Consider the following 20,476-nt stretch of genomic DNA (forward strand, 5'->3'; position numbering starts at 1 on the left):
AACAAAATTCAGGAGTAGGTTCAGGTAAGAGAGATTTCCGGTGGTCTCACCTAGGCCCTATATAATTGTAGTAAGACTTCTTTACTCTTAGCCTTTATTATAAAGGGATTGAAGTATAACATACCATTTACTTTCCTAATTGCTTCACAGAATCACAGAAACCCCACAGTGCAGATAGAGGCCATTTCGGCCCATCGAGCCTGCACCGACACATATCCCACCCGATCCCCGTAACCCCACGTATTTAATCCCCCTAACACTAAGGGTCAATTTATCATAGCCAATCAACCTAACCCACACGCTTGCTGTACCTGCATGTTAACTTTCTATGATTTGTGTACAAGGACTCCCAGCTCCCTCTGAATACCAACATTTCCCATCTCTCACCATTTAAAAAATATTCTGCCTTTCTATTTTTCCTACCAAAGTGGATAACTTCACATTTCTCCACACTATATTCCATCTGTCGTGATCTTGCCCACTCACGTAACCTGCCTATATCCTTTTGCAGCCTCTTTGCGTCCTCCTCACAGCTTACTTTCCTACTTAACTTTGTATCATTAGCAAACTCGGCTCCCTCATCTAAATCATTGATATAGATTGTAAATAGCTGAGGCCCAAGCACTGAGCCTTGAGGGAGCTCGGCACTGGGGAATTGGAATGTTTCCACTTTTATTGTCCAGGGCTGGAATCTCCTTTCTGTGTGTGTGTGGGGATGTATCTGGTGTGTTTAGCTCGGTTGTTCCTCATCTACCAGCACCCCTCTCCCTTCCATCCCGCAGCCATCTGCAGACTGCTATAAAGCATTATTGCTAAATATTTATTCTTGGAATGTGGGAACACCGGCAAGGTTGCTTTACTTGCCCATTCGTAAGCGAACACGTGGCTTGCTAAGCCACTTCAGTGGCCATTAAGAGTCAATCATGCAGTGTGGAGAAGGAAAGGATTGCATTTATATAGCGCCTTTCATGACCTCAGGACGCCCCAAAGCGCTTTACCGCCGTGTCTCAGTGCTACTCCTCTTGCCTCTGAGTCAGCGGGTATTTCCACTCCAGAGACTTGAGCATATAATCTAGGCTGACAGTCCTCAGTGCTGCACCATCGGAGGTGCCGTCTTGCGGATGAGACGTTAAACCGAGGCACCGTCTGCTCTCTCGGGTGAGAGATCCCGCGGCACTCGAGCAGGGGAAGTTCTCCCCAGGGTCTTTGCCAATATTTATCTCTCACTGGCTCCCGGTCCGGCAAGGCCTCAATTTTAAAATCCTCATCCTTGTTTTCAAATCCCTCCAGGGCCTCGCCTGTAACTTCCTCCAGGCCTACAAGCCTTCGGGATCTCTGGCCCTAGCGCATCCCCAATTTTGAAATCGCTCCACCATTGGCAGCCGTGCCTTCAGCTGCCTAGGCCCTAAGCTCTGGAATTCCCTCCCAGAATAATATCCGCCTCTCTGCCTCGCTCCTCCTTTAAGATGCTCCTTAAAACCTACCTCCATCTGTCCTAATATCTCCTTTTGTGGCTCAGTGTCAAAAATGTTGTTTGATTACGGTCCTGTGAAGTTCTTTCTTTATGTTCTTCTATTACTGCCTCTCCTTTTCACTGCACGTCTCACCCTAGCACATTGCCCTCAACGTGATTCTGTCCTTCGCAGGAGCTGAACAAGCGTCTGACGGCGCCGGTGTCCGCGTTCTGCCGGCACCTCCGCGAGGCGGTGGCTCCCCTGCTGCGAGGCGGAGGCGGTGATCCCCTCCCCGGCTTCACGTGCGAGCGAGCTCGGAATCTGCTCAGCGTCGGCCTGCGGAGCGAGTTATCCGGCGTCCCTTTCTACTGGGCCTTCCACTGCACTGAGGCTCCCCTGAGCATGGTATGTACTGCGCCCGCACGCATCCTCTGCCGCTGGTACTGCATCAGGAGGGTGGGGGGGGGGGGGGGGGATATGGGGAGGTCAAGCCAGGCCGATGGGCAAGGGGAGTGGGTAAGGCGACAGGGTAGGACGCTCTCCTGTCTTGCCTCAGCGAACTGGACTTGAACGATGGAGCATTAGCAACAGGAAGAGGCCATTCAGCCCCTCGTGCCTGTTCCGTTCCTGCCATTCTATCAGCTCACGGCTGACCCACAGCTTTTTTTTTGGGGGGGGGGGGGGTTGCCTGGAGAGAGTTCCAGATTTGTACTACCCTTTGTGTGAAGAAGTGCTCCCTGATTTTCCCTCCTAAATGCCCTAGCTCTAGTTTTAAGGATTTCCTGCTTTGTTCAATCAAGGGGTATGGAGATCGGGTGGGAAAGTGGATTTGGTGTAGAATATCAGCCAAACAAAACCATAGCAAAACACTGCGGATGCTGGAAATCAGAAATAAAAAGAGAAAATGCTGGAAACACTCGGCAGGTCAGGCAGCATCTGTGGAGAGAGAAACAGAGTGGTAAAAGTTCGAGATGCAACTGATTTTAAGCAAGTGCAGGGACAGTGAAAGTTGGGGAGGTGAGGAAAGAACAAAAGGGAAGGTCTGTGCTAAGATGGAAGGCAGGAGAGATTAAATGACAAAAGGGATGATTGTACAAGGTAAAAGGAGATGGTAATAGGACAAGTAAAGAAACAAAAGATGAGTCTAGAAGAGATGCAAATGGGTGTAGCAGGATCATCAACAACTGCCGTCTGGAAAAAAATAGGGGCAGGGGTTATAGTCTGAAATGGTTGAACTCCGCGTTGAGTCCAGAAAGCTGTAAAATGCCTAATCGAAAGATGAGGTGCTGTTCCTCAAGCTTACGTTGAGCTTCGTTGGATCAGTGAGGGTGGGAGTGGCGCGAAGAATTAAAGTGACAGGCGACCGGAAGCTCGGGGTCCCCCTTACGGACTGAACGGAGGTGTTCCGCAAAGCGGTCACCCAGTCTGCATTTGGTCTCCCCAATGGAGAGGAGACCGCAGCGTGAGCAGCGAATACTAAACTGCAAGAAGTACAAGTAAATCGCTGTTTCACCTGGAAAGAAGATCTGCCGTGATCTTATTGAATGGCGGAGCAGGCTTGAGGGGCCATATGGCCTACTCCTGCTCCTAATTCGTACGTTCTGGACATCCCCAACCAGAGGAAATAGTTCCTCTTTATCTGAGCCAAGGCCGACCGTCTTGACCTGTCGTCGCCCAAGAGACCAGCACCCGGGACTTTTTAATTCAGCATTGTCACTTGGGCAGCTAGTCACGGTACAGGTGATGTCGAAGTTTGAGGGGTTTGTGATTGGATTCAATGCCAAATCACTCGCTCCAACAATAGTGTACGCCTTTAAATGAGACATCAACACAGGTTATTTATCTTTGGTTATAGAATTATTAACAGGCAAATAATAAGGATTGAAAAGGTTAAATTGACAACTTTTTGTAAAACTTTTGTCTCCATTTTAAAAAATCTATTCCTTTTCTTTTAATCCAAATATTTTGTAACCGCTGGTTTAAAACCTATTTTGATGCCTTTGTTGACCAAATAAACATAAGAAACTTGTTTTTGTTGCCATTAAGGTTGCCCTGGCAGTATCTGAAGAGCAGGGGAGGTCCCCCAGTGTCCTGGCCAAGATTCACCCCTCCCTCAGCCAACACCACCCAAAGCATTCACTTTGCTGCTGTTTGTAGGTTCGGACAGTGTGGCTATCTCATTGCTAAAGACGGTGTCTGTTTTTAAAAATGAGATCTCAAAACAGGTTATATATAGCTTTGGACACAGAACTATTAAAAAAGAAAAGAAAGACTTGCATTTCTATAGCACCTTTCATGACCACCGGACATCTCCAAAGCGCTTTACAGCCAATGAAGTACTTTTGGAGTGCAGTCACTGTTGAAAAGTGGGATACGCGACAGCCAGTATGCGCACAGCAAGCTCCCACAAACAGCGATGTGATAATGACAAGATCGTTTGTTTTTCTTATGTTGATTGAGGGATAAATATTGGCCCCAGGACACCGGGGATAACTCCCCCTGCACTTCTTCAAAATAGTGGCCATGGGATCTTTTACGTCCACCTGAGAGAGCAGACGGGGCCTCGGTTTAACGTCTGATCCGAAAGATGGCACCCCCGACAGTGCAGCACTGGGGGTGTCAGCCTAGATTTTTGTGCTCAAGTCTCTGGAGTGGGACTTGAACCCACAACCTTCTGACTCAGAGGCGAGGGTGCTACCCACTGAGCCACGGCTGACACAGGGAAATGATAATAGTGTGGCTATCTGCAACTAATTCATTGTGCGCGAAGACATGTGCGCGAAGACATTTGCGGAGTTCTGAGTGATAAAGGCGCTGCATAACTGCAAGACTCTGTGCACCTCCTGCCTTTCTGATGGTGCAAGAAGTAAAGCACGACCATAAGCTGCTGTGCCACCATTTTCCACTAGGGGGTAGAACAACCCCACTTTAGATAGTGACTGTTTTTGAGACTGAGGTGAACTTGATACCGGAGCAATGCTTCCCTGAAGTCCCAAAACAGACAGACTATCCATCTAGATCTGAAATTTTATTTATCTAGCTAATACTCTTGTAATTCATCCTGTTGGTTTTGGCAATACTTTGCAGTTGGGTACAGGGTGAGATGAAGTAAAGGTGGGAGGAGCCACCATGTGAAGCATAAACACCGACATAGACCTGTTGGGCCGAATGGCCTCTTTCTGTGCTGTGAATTCTATGTATTCGATCGGACAGATTTTGAAACTGGAGTGTTTGGTCAGACTCCTAATTCCCCCGATCCCAGTATTCTAGATTTTGTGGTTGGCACTATTTTAACGAAATGAGTATTGACACCGTGGGCTGGATTTTGTCAATGGGGAGCTTTTGGAGGCGGGGCCCCCACTTCTCGGGTTTTAGTGCCGCCTCCATCGACTTCTGGCCAACCCACGCTATTTTCCCTTGATTGACCTTGTTAAGCCCGCCCAGCGGGCTTAGCAGGCCAATTAAGGGGAAGCCAGTTACAGAGAACGTCAGCGTATGATGTTTCATGACAGATGAATTGTCATCGTTTGACAGCTCTGTGAAGCTGTCCAACACTGACATTCTCTGTTGTTTGATGCGTCCTTGTATTCAAGACTCATCAAACCTCTTTTGTGAGCAGAAATTAGATGGTTGCTGCATTGGAGAATGCAGCAGCCATTCTGTCACCTCTGCCGGTGAGATGCGAGAGTCTCCACATCCCCAACTGTTGAAGCCTGCTGGAAGGAAGAAAGGTAAGTAAACATTTTCTATCATTTTCCTCTCACTCCACATACTTACCTCTCCACACTTGCACCCATCACTTACCTCCACAGCGCACTTTTGCATCCCTCCGACTCCCGCAGATCCACTGCTCGCCTCGGTGACCCTGGCGGGGTTTCCCGACGTCGGGAAGCCCGCGCCTCTGGTGGAAAAATGGGGATAATCCTCTTAACTGCCTGTTAACTACCTGTTATCAGGCAGTTAAGTGGCTGTAATCCTCTTCCCGCCTCCAGGAGACGGGACCCGGCACGTGTCAGGTACCCGCCTCCTGGGAAGATGGCACGGAGGCGGGTTGGGGGCGGGATGGGCACCTGCCCCCAGATTCTGCCATTTTCCCGGCAGTCACGCCTCCAAACCCGCTTCCCCAGGGCTGGCAAAATCGCCCCCCATGTGTCAGCCAATGAGTTGGAGGCGGGGCGGGACTTGTGGCAGGACTTCCAGCAAAAAAGTCTATTTACTCAGCAAACAGAGTCTGTTTAAACAGCACACTACAGCAAACAGTCTACAGAGTCTGTTTAAACAGCGCATTATAGCAAACAGTCTACAGAGTCTGTTTAAACAGCGCACTACAGCAAACAGTCTACAGAGTCTGTTTAAACAGCGCACTACAGCAAACAGTCTACAGAGTCTATTTAAACAGTCTCTACGAACTACAGCAAGCAGAGCTCAGGACCGAAACTACAGCAAAGTCTCCCGATAAAAGCAGGGTGATTTCACCAGCAAAATGCAGTGAGCGGAGGATAGTTACACAATACAAATGATGTGCGATACAATTAATCCCAGTCGTAACGAGACCTGGGTGTCCTTGTGCACCAGTCGCTGAAGGTTAGCATGCAGGTGCAGCAGGCGGTTAAGAAGGCAAATGGCATGTTGGCCTTCATAGCGAGCGGATTCGAGTACAGGAGCAAGGATGTCTTGCTGCAGTTGTACAGGGCCTTGGTGAGACCACACCTTGAGTATTGTGTGCAGTTTTGGTTGCCTTATCTCCGGAAGGATGTTCTTGCCATGGAGGGCGTGCAGCGAAGATTCACCAGACTGAGACCTGGGATGGCAGGAAATGACGTATGAGGAGAGATTGGGTCGATTGGGCTTATATTCACTGGAGTTTAGAAGCATGAGAGGGGATCTCATTGAAACTTATAAAATTCTAACCGGACTAGACAGACTAGATGCAGGAAGGATGTTCCCGATGGCGGGGGAGTCTAAGGATAAGGGGTAAGCTATTTAGGACTGAGATGAGGAGGAATTTCTTCACCCAGAGAGTGGTGAACCTGTGGAATTCTCTACCACAGAAGGCAGTTGAGGCCAATTCATTCTTAAATATATTCAAGAAGGAGTTGGATATATTTCTTCAGGCTAAAGGGATCAAGGGATATGGGGAGAAGGCAGGGACAGGGTACTGAATTTGGATGATCAGCCATGATCTCATTAAATGGCGGAGCAGGCTCGAGGGGCCTAATGGCCTACTCCTGCTCCTATCTTCTGTGTTTCTATGCTTACAGCAGTCATTGACAGGGGGTGGGGAGAATTACCCAATCTTCTCCATTCTGGCCTGTACTTGTGCTGTTACTATACGCATCTTTATTTTAAATGCAGGCAGCGACCCATTTATTTTAATAGCACACCTTAGAGAAAATCTAGACTAGTGTCTTGAATTCTGCATGCTGCACTTTTTTCCGGCTGTATTTGTTGGATGGCGAGCGCGTTATTCCTGTTGCTGTACACTAATAATGAAGGAAAAAGCATCTTCTGCAAAGATGGCGCTGCATCCTTTCAGGTAGTCAACACTCCTTTGCAAGCTAGGACAGGAGGTACCGGGGGTGGGTGGGGGGGGGGGGAAGCGATTTCCTTCCCCCCAACCACGGAGATCTGCAGGTTTTTCGAGCCCCACCCACACATCATAAAGCAATCAAACAGGCTAATGAAATGTTGGCCTTTACCTCAAGGGCTGGAATACAAAGGGGAGGTACCTGTGCTTCAATTGTATTAAGCTCTGGACCCCATCTGTAGTAACTGTGTTCGGTTCTGGGCCCCGCACCTCAGGAAGGATATATTGGCCTTGGAGGGGGAGCAGCGCAGATTCACCAGAATGATACCGGGGCTAAAGGGGTTAAATTATGAGGACAGGTTGCCTAAACTAGGCTTGTATTCCCTCGAGTATAGAAGATTGAGGTATGATCTAATCGAGGTTTTTTTTCCAGATTATAAAAGGATTCAATAGAGTAAATAGAGAGAAACGATTTCCTCTGGTGGGGGGGAGTCCAGAGCAAGGGAGCGTAACCTTAAAATTAGAGCCAGGCCATTTGGGAGTGAAATTTGGAAGCACTTTTTCACACAAAGGGTAGTGGAAATGTGGAATTCTCTTCTCCGCCCACTTCCCCCCCCCCCCCGCCTCCCCAAATGGCTTTGCATACTGGAGGGTCAATTGAAACTTTCCAGATTGAGATTGAAAGATTTTTGTTGGGTAAGGGTATCGCGGAATAAAGGCGGGTAAATGGAGTTGAGGTGCAGATCAGCCGTTATCTAATTGAATGGCGGAATAGGCTCGGGGCTGAATGGCCTGCTCCTGTTGCTATTTTCTTTAAAATCTTCCAATGGGTTGAGGCATTCTGAGAGAGGGGTAATGTGGGAGGCCTGATCCTTTTGCCTTTGTTAGAATACCAACAGTGAGTGTGCCTGGGGGAGGCATGTTTCATTTTCCTCTTGCCCTGTTTGCTAAAGTTAGTTTTTGAGTATGAAGCTCGCCGCCCCCTTTAAACTGTGACTTCGATAAGATGAGCGAATACAGCACAGCATTGACTTTGAGTCATCTGAATGCCTGGTGCTGAGGGAGCGCTGCGCTGTCGGAGGTGCCGTCTTTCGGATGAGACGTTAAACCGAGGCCCTGTCTGCTCTCTTGGGTGGATGTAAAAGATCCCACAGCGCTATTTCGAAGAAGAGCAGGGGAGATCTCCCTGCTGTCCGGCCAATATTTATCCCTGAACCAACACTTAATGCAGATTATCTTGTCATTATCTCAGTGCTGTTTATGAGACGTTGTCGTGCTTCCTCCATTATTACAGATTCAAGGTGATTGGCAAAAGAACCAGAGGGGAGAAGAGAATTTTTTTTTACACAGCGAGTTATTATGTCGCGAAATGCACAGCTCGAAAGGGCGGTGGAAGCAGATTCAGTAGTAACTTTCAAAAGGGAATTGGATAAATACTTGAAGGGGAGAAAGTTGCAGGGCTACAGGGAAAGAGCAGGGGGAGTGGGACTAATTGGAGAGCTCTTTCAGAGAGCAGACACGATGGCCCGAATGGCCTCCTCCTGTGCTGTAAGATTCTATGTTTCTATAAATGCAACATTGATTGTATGTCAAAAGTACTTGAATGGCTGTAAAGTGGTTTGGAACGTCCTGAGATCGTGAAAGGTGCTGTACAAGAACAAGCCTTTCTTGCTGATAAGGCACTCATGTTTCATTTCCATGGTTCAGTATTCCCTGGTGAATATATAGTTCCCAGCGCTTGTAGCGGGCGCGTTGGTGCTAGCGCAATTTACCTGCGATACGCGGTGGTCGGTAAAGCCGAGAAGTGCCGAATGAAGACGGAGTCCGCTGTGCTCTGGTGTCCGACCCAAAGGTGCATCGTGGCTCAGTTCCCCAGCCCGACCTTGTTCCTGTAGGAGTGATGGGTGACTAAATCAGTTGCTCACCAGATGTGCTCAAGTCTGCACCCGCCTCCCCCGAGACCTAAAGGAGTGAAGGTTAGAGCCGCGGCGGGGGGGCGGTGATCGACTGCATAAGAGACACTGCAGGAGTTTCTAGGCATAAGGGCATCAAAGGTGAAGAGGAGGGAATGGTTGAGCAAATTCCCTCCCTGAACCTCTCCGCCTCTCTACCTCTCCTCCTTTAAGACGCTCCTTAAAACCTACGTCATCTGTCCTGATATCTCCTTCTGTGGCTCGCTGTCAATTTTTGATTGATAATCTCTCCTGTGAAGCGCTTTTGGACATTTTGCTATGTTAAAGTTGTTTCATTGCGCGCTTGAGAGTGCAGTCGTAAGTGAGTTGGGGGGCGCGGGGGCGAGAATTTTCCACAGCTGGATGCAGAAGGAAGCGGGGTTGGGTGGTGGGGGGAGGGGGATGTTGGTTTAGGATGGTGATACAAGAAAGTGATCGGAGGTGGCCTTGTGTGTGATCGAGATGATGGGAGTAGATAGGCCACACGATATAGCCAAAGGTTGAGGGGGTGGCCGTGGATGTGGGTCGGAGAGTTTATACGGAGGGAGAGGTTTAGGGAGGACAGTGAAATCCGAAGAGGGAGAGAGAGAGAGAAAGATGGGCTGAGATGGAAATGGAGATTATTGAAGATACTCGGTGCAGAGGCTGAAGGAGGAAGCCTTGGAGAGAAACTGGGGCTTCGATGGGGTGGTAGACGATGAGGATTTTAAAAGTAAGACGAGGGGTGGAACAATGTGAGGTACTCAAATCAGGAGAAGGTGCCAGAGGCGAGGCCGAAGTGTGACCTTCATTGTTTTGATGGTATTTCGTTGAGTGAAGAATGTCGGCTAGGCCACCAGGGGCAGGTTAGGCAGGCCAGGTAGTGGAACGTAGAGCCAGACATGGAGGCTTTGGTGAGGGACAAGGGGTAACTTCCTGTATCAGCAATTGCCAAGACGTCCGTGTAATCCTCCACAATAAGGTCCGTGAGTGCTTTGATGCACTGGAGGGAAATGCAGAGAGAGGCAAGGGGTTGGGGTAGGTGGGGGGGAATCAAAGTACCTGACGGGAGAAGTAAAAGGTGATATGGTTGGATGATCGGACATAAAAGGGCATGAGAGTGGCTGATTGGGGGAAATAAAGCAAGCGAGGGCGAACATACGAATTAGGAGCAGGAGTCGGCCACTCGGCCCCTCGAGCCTGCTCCGCCAGTCAATAAGATCATGGCTGATCCGATTACTCCACATTCCCGCCTACCCCCGATAACCTTTCACCCCCTTGCTTACCAAGAATTTATCTACCTCTGCCTTAAAAATATTCAAAGACTCCGCTTCCACCGCCCTCTGAGGAAGAGAGTTTCAAAGACTCACGACCCTCTGTGAGAAAAAATTTCTCCTCATCTCTGTCTTAAATGGGCGACCCCTGATTTTTAAACAGTGACCCCTAGTTCTAGATTCTCCCACAAGAGGAAACATCCTCTCCTCATCCACCCTGTCCAGACCCCCTCAGGATCTTATATGTTTCAATCAAGTCACCTCTTATTCTTCTAAACTCCAGCAGATACAAGCCTAGCCTGTCCAACCTTTCCTCATAAGACAACCCACCCATTCCAGGTATTAGTCTAGTAAACCTTCTCTGAACTGCTTCCAATGCATTTACATCCTTCCTTAAATAAGGAGACCAATACTGTACACAGTGCTCCAGATGTGGTCTCACCAATGCCCTGTATAACTGAAGCATAACCTCCCTACTTTTGTATTCAAATCCCCTCGCAATAAACGATAACATTGTATTAGCTTTCCTAATTACTTGCTGTACCTGCATAGTAACCTTTTGTGATTCATGCACTAGGACACCCAGATCCCTCTGCATCTCAGAGCTCTGCAATCTCTCACCATTTAGATAATATGCTTCTTTTTTATTCTTCCTGCCAAAATGGAAAATAGCAAAATGCAAAATGACATTGCATTTATATAGCGCCTTTCACAACCTCAGGACATTCAAAAGCGCTTTACAGACAATGAAGTACTTTTTTGAAGTGTAGTCACTGTTGTAATGTAGGAAACGCGGCAACCAATTTGCGCACAGCAAGCTCCCACAAACAGCAATGTGATAATGACCAGATACATTTTTTTTAGTGATGTTAGTTGAGGGATAAACATTGGCCCAAGACATCGGGGAGAGCTGACTTGCTCTTAGAAACATAGAAGCAGGAGTAGGCCATTCGGCCCCTCGAGCCTGCTCCACCATTGAATGAGATCATGGCTGATCATCCAAATTCAGTACCCTGTCCCTGCTTTCTCCGCATATCCCTTGATCCCTTTAGCCTCAAGAAATATATCTAACTCCTTCTTGAATATATTTAATGAATTGGCCTCTACTGCCTTCTGTGATGAAATAGTGCCATGGGATCTTTTACGCCCACCTGAGAGGACAGGCGAGATCTCAGTTTAACGTCTCATCCGAAAGACGGCACCTCCGACAGTGCAGCGCTCCCTCAGTACTGCACTGGGCGTGCCGGCCTGGATTGTGTGCACGAGTCTCTGGAGTGGGACTTGAACCTGCGACCTTCTGACTCGGAGGCGAAGGACCTGGGGAGGGGAGTGGGGGGGCTGGAGGGTAAACGGGGGGAGGAGTTTGGGGTAACGATACAGGTTCACAGAATGCTGGGCTGACTACCTCTCAGGGATCCCGTGACTGCCAAGAAGCCATGGAACGGAGACCAAAGCCTCTGCAGAGGACCCGTCTGAACCAGCCTGAGTGGGCGGGCGGCTGAGGAGGGAGAGGTTTGAACTGGCGGTGGAGCAGGCTTCGGAAGCTGCTCTCTTGGCCTCAGCCATTGCTCGAGGCTGCTTTGGAAGCTCGTCTGTCGTCTGACGCGTTTGGCGTCTCCCTCCTGTGAGAGATAAATAGCTGCTTTGCCCCGTCAGGCGCTCTTTTTAATTATGTGGCTGTGATTTTCTTTTTTCTCTCGCTCAGAAATGTAAATTTTTCTCATTTTTTACAAACCCAGTGTCGTGATTTAATTAAACCCAGGCGCCAGAGTCCTTTAAGTACCTTTTTTTTACAAAAAGGAAGCATTTCTTGCTCTCATCTCGGCTGTTTAAACAGTGTCTGACTGTGGAAAGCTCCGAGCCTCAGCCCTCTCCTCCTCTCTCTTTGCCACTCCAAACAATTCTGGAGCTAAAATGGCTTCCCTTTCAGTGTTTGATCCCACAACCATTTCCCGCCCCCCCATCCCCTTTTTAAAGTGCATCAGTGTGGTAAACCACTGTTTGTATTCCACTGTGGACATGCCTCGGCTGACTCCTCCCACAAGTCCTAGTATAAAGGTGACTGCTCCCCAGCCCCTTTGTATTCTGGACCGGTCGACCACTCGAGGCAGACCTTCATTCTTTTGTTAATAAAAGCCTTTAGTTACTCTCTTAACTCTCAGTCTTTTATGAGTAATTGATAGCGCATCAATTTTATTAACAACATTTTTATAATGGAGAAGATCCTCACACCAGCATGCCTGGACTTAGATCATCGGGAGGCGGACTCATCCACCAAGTTTACTCACTGGCTTAAGTGTTTCGAAAAATTCCTGACCGCCTCCGCAGCAATCAAATCGGACGAGGACAAACTGGATGTCCTGACCTCCAAAGTGAACCACCGAGTGTACTTGGTCATCCAAGACGCGACCTCGTACGCGGACGCTATCAAGCTCCTCGAGGACCAGTACACGCGCCCAGTGAACGAAGTGTACGCCAGGCACCTTCTGGGGAGTCGTAAACAACAACCTGGGGAATCGACCGTGGAATACCTTCAGGCACTCTCTGTGCTTGGCCGGGCCTGTGGTTGTAAGGATGTAAAGGCCGCCGTGTACACAGAGGAACTTATCCGGGACGCTTTTGTAGCGGGCCACAGATCCAATTACACCCGACAGCGACTGTTGGAGCAGAGTGACCTCGACCTCAACAAGGCCTCTGAACTCGCACTATCATTGGATGCAGCCTACCGGGGCATGGATGCCTACTCCTCTGCACCGTGGACGCTGCGGGAATGACAGCCTGGGACACGGTAGGACCGCCTCATAGCGCCGTGCCACCCCAGCCACACCCCAGCAACGGCCCAACTACCGCAGCAGTGTCCCAAGGCCAGACAGCAGTGCCCCAAGGCCAGAAATGCTACTTCTGTGGCCAGGCAAAACACCCCAGAGCGCGCTGCCCGGCGAAAAACGCGATCTGCTCGGGCTGCGGGAAGAAGGGACACTACGCTAACGTCTGCAGGGCCAAAGCCACTCCGAACCCCAGCAGCGCCGCGTGTGGGCCATGCGGGCCGCCATCTTGGGCCTCCCCGGCCATGTGCGAACCACCGGTACAGCAGCCATTTTGGACGCCTCCAGCCACATGGGGATCATGGACGCCGCCATCTTGGACGACAGCCGGAACGCAGCAGGCCCCCAACACCGCCTCATCTGATACCCGCAGCGACACACCGACCCCTACGCTGGCATCCGTTACACTGGACCAAGCGAGACCGCACCAGCTGGCCAGCTCCACAATGGACATTAAGGTAAATGGCCACGACACAATCTGACTTTTTGACTCTGGGAGCACGGAGAGCTTCATCCACCCCGACACGGTGCGGCGTTGCTCTCTCCCAGTCCTGCCTGCGCACCAGCGGATTTCTATGGCCTCCGAGTCCCAGTCGGCGGACATCGGCGGCTACTGCGTAGTGACACTCGTAGTAGACGGGACCGTGTACGATCATTTTAAACTTCTGGTCCTGCCCGACCTCTGCGCTGCCGTCCTGCTGGGGTTAGATTTTCAGTGCCACCTTAAAAGTGTTACGATGGCGTACGGTGGACCCCTACCCCCACTCACAGTCCGCAGCCAGCAGCTCCCAAATTGCCCGCCGCGCACCAGGTGCAACCTCTCCACACTCAGAGTCACCCCCCCCCCCCACTGTTTGCTAACCTCACCCCCGACTGTAAGCCCATCGCCACAAAGAGCAGGCGATACAGTGCCGGGGACAGGGTTTTCATTAAAACCGAAGTGGAGCGGCTCCTGAAGGAAGGGATTATTGAGGGCAGCACCAGCCCCTGGCGAGCCCAGGTTGTGGTCGTTAAGACCGGCGAGAAGCAGTGCCTGGTCATCGACTACAGCCAGACAATAAATCGCTACACCCTGCTGGACGCCTACCCACTCCCCCGCATAGCTGATATGGTCAACCAGATCGCGCAGTACAGCGTCTTCTCGACCATTGACCTGAAATCAGCATACCACCAGCTCCCTATCCGCCCTGAGGACCGCCAGTATACTGCCTTTGAGGCAAACGGCCGCCTCTACCACTTCCTTAGGGTTCCCTTTGGCGTCACCAACGGGGTCTCCATCTTCCAAAGGGAGATGGACCGGATGGTAGATCAAAATGCGTTGCAGGCCACTTTCCCATATCTGGACAATGTGACCATCTGCGGCCGTGACTTGCAGGACCATGACGCAAACCTCGAAAAATTCCTCCGCACCGCCCAACTCCTGAACCTGACATATAACAAGGAGAAGTGCATATTCCGCACAAACCGCCTCGCCATCCTTGGCTGTGTTGTGGAACACGGAGTCATCGGCCCCGACCCCGACCGGATGCGTCCCCTTATGGAACTCCCACTGCCCCACTGCCTCCAGGCCCTGAAGAGGTGCCTAGGGTTTTTCTCCTATTATGCCCAGTGGGTCCCCTACTATGCGGACAAGGCCCATCCGCTGATCAAGTCCACCTCTTTTCCCTTGACGGCAGAGGCCCACTTAGCCTTCCACCGTATCAAGGAAGACATTGCCAAAGCCACCATGCACGCAGTGGACGAATCCATCCCCTTCCAGGTGGAAAGCGACGCGTCCGACTTTGCCCTGGCCGCTACCCTCAATCAGGCGGGGAGACCCGTGGCCTTCTTTTCACGAACCCTCCAAGGCCCGGAGACCAGACACTCCGCTGTTGAGAAGGAGGCCCAGGCGATTGTGGAGGCTGTGCGTCATTGGAGGCACTACCTGGCCGGAAAACGATTTACCCTGCTCACTGACCAACGTTCAGTTGCTTTCATGTTTAACAACAAGCAGAGGGGCAAAATCAAAAATGACAAGATCTTGAGGTGGAGAATCGAACTTTCCACCTACAATTACGAGATCCTGTACCGGCCCGGGAAGCTCAATGAACCCCTGGATGCGCTATCGCGTGGCACCTGCGCCAGCGCGCAGATCGATAGACTGCGGGCCCTCCACAATGACCTCTGCCACCCGGGGGTCACCAGGTTCTTCCACTTCATCAAGGCCCGCAACCTGCCTTACTCTATTGAGGAGGTCAGGACCATGACCAGGAACTGCCAAGTCTGCGCTGAGTGCAAACCGCACTTTTATAGACCAGACAGGGCCCACCTGATAAAAGCCACTCGCCCCTTCGAGCGCCTGAGCGTTGATTTTAAAGGGCCTCTCCCCTCCTCCGACCGCAATGTGTACTTCCTCAATATTATTGATGAGTACTCCCGTTTCCCGTTCGCCATCCCCTGCCCGGACATGACCAGTGCCACGGTCATTAAATGTCTGAACGACCTCTTCACCCTGTTCGGTTTCCCCAGCTATATCCATAGCGACCGGGGCTCATCGTTTATGAGCGATGAACTCCGTCAGTACCTGCTAACTAGGGGTATTGCCACAAGCAGGACCACCAGTTACAACCCCCGGGGGAACGGACAGGTGGAAAGAGAAAATGCGACAGTTTGGAAGGCCGCCCTGCTAACCTTAAAGTCTAGGGGCCTTCCAACCTCCCGCTGGCAGGATGTGCTCCCCGATGCGCTCCACTCTATTCGGTCACTGCTCTGCACTGCCACTAACGCCACCCCTCATGAGAAAATGTTTGTCTTCCCAAGGAAGTCCACATCGGGGACATCGCTACCGCCATGGCTGACGTCCCCAGGGCTGGTCCTACTGAGAAGGCACGTGAGGACCCATAAAACGGACCCCCTGGTCGAGAGGGTCGACCTCCTCCACGCCAACCCCCAGTATGCTTACATTGCATACCCGGACGGGCGGGAGGACACAGTCTCCATAAGAGACCTTGCACCCTCGGGGGCCGCAGTAACCCACTACTCACTACCACCCCCCCCCCCCCCCCCACGATCCGATATCCAGCCCCAGCAGACGGCAGGCCTGGGCCCAGCGACCCGCTCGACATCTACGAGGACGACACGCCTGTGCCACAGCCTACGCGGGACTCGACGCCGGAAGCTCCACTACCTCTGCCGTCGCCACGCCGATCACAGCGGCAGACAAGACCTCCGGAGAGACTCCAATACACTAACTTTTAATACACTTCACCCCGCCGGACTCAATTTTAAACAGGGGGTGAATGTGGTAAACCACTGTTTGTATTCCACTGTGTACATGCCTGGACATGCCTCGGCTGACTCCTCCCACAAGTCCTAGTATAAAGGTGACTGCTCCCCAGCCCCTTTGTATTCTGGACCGGTCGACCACTCGAGGCAGACCTTCATTCTTTTGTTAATAAAAGCCTTTAGTTACTCTCTTAACTCTCAGTCTTTTATGAGTAATTGATAGCGCATCAATCAGAAAGTCATTCTACGTTGTCTAGGCTCCCATTGCCAGTACTGAGGGATTGCTGCACTGTCAGAGGTACTGTCTTTCGGATGAGATGTTAAACCGAGGTGCCGTCTGCCCTCCCAGTTGGACCATAAAAGATCCCACGGCCACTATTTTGAAGAAGAGCAGGGGAGTTCTCTCTGGTGTCCTGGCCAGTATTTATCCCTCAACCAGCATCACTTAAAAACAGATCAAGTGATCATTAGCGCAGTGCTGTGTTTTTCAGGACCTTGCTGCGTACAAATTGTCTGCTGCGTTTCCAACAAAACAACAGAGACTACACTTCATTGGCTGTAAAACACTTTGGGATGTCCTGAGCTTGTCAAAGGTGCTATATGAATGCAAGTTCTTTTTACGTTAAAGGCCACTGTATTTGCTATTGTGCCTTTTATTTATTTGTAAACTGCAAATACCTCATCCGACATGTTCTCCCCATCTCCCTGTATCTTCTGTGTTGGAATCAAAGCGACTCTCTCCTCCTCATTCTTTTACAGGAACTTAACTACTTGAAGGGGATAAATTTGCAGGGCTATGTATAAAGAGCGAGGGGGAGCAGGACTGATTTGGAGAGCTCGTTTTCAAAGAGCCGGCACAGGCACGTTGGGCCGAATGGCCTCCTTCTGTGCTTTCATCATTCTGTGATTCTATGACCTCAACACTAGAGGGCAGTGCGAAGCACCCTGGAGAAATTGAAGCTCGAGGTGACAAGAGGAGGAAGCATTTGTACAGCGCCCTATAATGTCTCTCCGCCCATCCCCAAGCAGCTCGTACACGATGAATTAATTTGAGATGCTGTCACTGTGTCAGTGAATGCATGCACTGGACTCATCAGTCACCGGAGAACTCATTTTTAGCGTGGAAGCAAGTCATCCTCGGTTCCGAGGGACTGCCTAAGAAGGAGAAGAATGTGTGCATACTGCAAGGTCTGACAAGTAGCTGTGAGGTGAATGATCAGTTCAATGTTTTGATGGTATTTCGTTGAGGGAGGAAGGCACCAGCAGCTCTTCCCGCTCTTCTTCCAATAGGGTCTTGGGATCTTTCATGCCTAGCTGAACAGGCAGCAAGGGTCTTAATTGAACATGTCCTCTTGAAGAACGGCTCCTCTGACAGTGCAGCACTCCCTCAGTACTGCACTGAAGTGTGAGCCTGGATTATGTGCTCAAGTCAGTGGAGTGGTATCTGTCTCAAAGGATAGTGACGTAAGAAAATTACTAGGCACTTGGTCTAAGCGTTAAACAAATCTTTAATCAACTGTTTTTCAACATGGAGATCTAGTTGTGTCCTTCACTAGTTCCTGTTAAAGAATGTCCTGCACAAGCTGGGCCCATGCCTGAGTATTTATGCTCTCCCTGGACAGCGCCATCAGCAGGCCGCCCAGTATTATTACGTAAGTCATTGTCACATGAATGACAAGATTCATGTCAGGTAGTATTACCAACACAGCCAGGCTGACACTAAAGCATAGTTAGAAAGAAAGAACTTGCGTTTATATAATGCCTTTCATGTTCTCGGGGCATCCCAAAACGCTTCAGAGTCAGTGAATTATTGTTGAAGTGGAGTCCCTGTTGCAGTGTAGAGAAAAGCAGCAGCCAATTTGTGCACAGTTTGGTCATGAGATAAATAACCAGTTCATTTGTTTTTAGTGATGTTGGTTGAGGGATAATCATTGGCCAGGACACCGGGGAGAACTCCCCTGCTCTTCTTCAAATAGTGCCGTGAGATCTGAGAGGGCAGACGGGGGCCTCGGTTTAACGTCTCATCCAAACGATGGCACCTGCGACAGTGCAGCACTCCCTCAGCACTGCACTGAGTGTCAGCTGGGATCAGGTGCCGAAGTCTCTGGAGTGGGACGTGAACCCTCAACCTCCTGACTCGGAGGTGAAAGTGCTACCCACTGAGCCACAGATGGCACCCAGTGGCAGTAAGGGTGAAGTAGTGCTATTTGTCAGCGGGGGGAGGGCATGGGGTGGGGGTGCGGGTGGTCTAGTTTGGAGAGGTGACCCAACTCTGAGAGCGCAAGGCAGCTGAACTAACCCGTGCACAGCCATTGATGCTGTCAGTCTCCACCGATGTTAATTTGAGTGTACACTCCAACCAATTGAAATTTGTCTTCCTCCTGTTCGACTCAGTGACTCCTTCCATGCAGTTTCCCCCAGTGATGCCATCAGTACTCACTGTTTAAGCAAATATATTGGGGAGGGAGGGGAAATCTAGGAACCGGCATGGAAAAAGCAAATGGAATGTGAGCTAATCCTGTGGGATTGTGTTTGTTTTTATAAGGCGTTTTCCGATGGTGACGCTCGCACTTTTTAAGTATAAATGGGCAATTATAAAATGTAATTCTTTTTAACAGATAGTCTTGTTTGGAACCGAAAGTGAACTGTCAACAGGATTAGAAAAGGTGGCGTTTCCACAAATACACGCTACTGGGATAATCATCCATTTGTTTTAACAAGTTAGCTGTAGGGGGAACCTGACAATTTGCTACCATCCAATTTTACATCCGGCAGTGCAGGAAAATAAGAAAGATGTGCATTTATATAGCGCCTTTCATGACCTCAGGACATCCCAAAGTGCTTTACAGCCAATGAAGTACTTTTGAAGTGTAGTCACTGTTGTAATGTAGGAAACGTGGCAGCCAATTTGCACACAGCAAGCTCCCACAAACAGAAATGTGATAATGACCAGAAAATCTGTTCTAGTGATGTTGATTGAGGGATAAATATTGGCCAGGACACTGGGGATAACTCCCCCTGCTCTTCGACATAATTCCACGGGATCTTTTACGTCCATCTGAGAAAGCAGACGGGGCCTCCGTTTAACGTCTCATCTGAAAGACGGTACCTCTGACAGTGCAGCACTCCCTCAGTACTGCACCAGAGTGTCCGCCTAGATTTTTGTGCACAGGTCTCTGGGGTGGGACATGAACCTTCTACCTCTCACTAAGGTACAGTTGACTGCCAATTAACTGGTCTTTGTGCACTGTTGGCATCTAGAAATGGAGTCTAGAGTGTCAGCTGTAGCTCAGGAGTAGCACTCTCACCTCTGAGTCAGAAGGTTGTGGGTTTCAGGGACTTGAGCACAAAAATCCAGGCCGACACTCCCAGTGTAGCGCTGAGGGAGCGCTGCACTGTCGAGGGCACCGTCTTGCGGGTGAATGTCTTCACTCAGAAGGTTGTGAATCTTTGGGATTCTCTACCCCAGAGGCCTGTGAATGCTCAGTCGTTGAGTATATTCAAGACAGAGGTCGAGAGATTTCTGGACTCTAAGGGAATCAAGGGATATGGGATTAGTGCGGGAAAGTGGAGTTGAGGTCGAAGATCAGCCATGATCTTATTGAATGGTGGAGCAGGCTCGAGGGGCCGTATGGCTGACTCCTGCTCCTATCTTTTATGTTCTTATGTAAGACATTAAACTGAGGCCCTGTCTGCTCTCTCGGGTGGACATAAAAGATCCCATGGCACTATTTTGAAGAAGAGCAGGGAAGTTCTCCCCGGTGTCCTGACCAATGTTTATCCCTCAACCAACATCACTAAAAACAGATTATCTGGTCATTATCTCATTGCTGTTTGTGGGACTTTGCTGTGCACAAATTGGCTGTCGTGTTTCCTATATTACAGCAGTGACTTCATAAATACTTCATTGGTTGTAAAGCGCTTTGGGTTGTCCTGAAGTCATTACAGGTTCTATAGAAATGCAAGTTTGTTCTTTAGATGGCTAAAGTATTATATTGTGGCAGAGCCACTGAGGGACTCTGAACAACTGTACATAATTCCCTTTAACGATGTGTTAGCTACAGACTAAATCTGTACCATTGTATATACTGTTTGCATGTACAGTGCGCGGCCCCTTTAAGAGCGCGGGCAAACGCAATGACGTCATGCCGTTAATCACGTGATCACCCAAACGTGGGAAAAACGTGATGACGTCATGACG

The 20,476-nt window shown here is 49.9% G+C and overlaps 1 protein-coding gene across 1 annotated transcript in view; it reads left to right on the forward strand.

Annotated features, from left to right (window-relative positions):
- nhej1 (nonhomologous end-joining factor 1) overlaps window positions 1–20,476 on the forward strand; it is a 289,544-nt gene that overhangs the window by 1,500 nt on the left and 267,568 nt on the right. Inside the window, exon 2 of the mRNA XM_085986798.1 lies at window positions 1,647–1,859. Coding sequence (XP_085842924.1) covers window positions 1,647–1,859 — 213 coding nt within the window. The remainder of the gene's footprint in view (window positions 1–1,646; window positions 1,860–20,476) is intronic.

This window comes from Somniosus microcephalus, chromosome 4 (assembly GCF_052327205.1).
Source record: "Somniosus microcephalus isolate GS21.2 chromosome 4, FLI_Smic_1.0, whole genome shotgun sequence".
Taxonomy (NCBI): Eukaryota; Metazoa; Chordata; class Chondrichthyes; order Squaliformes; family Somniosidae; genus Somniosus; species Somniosus microcephalus.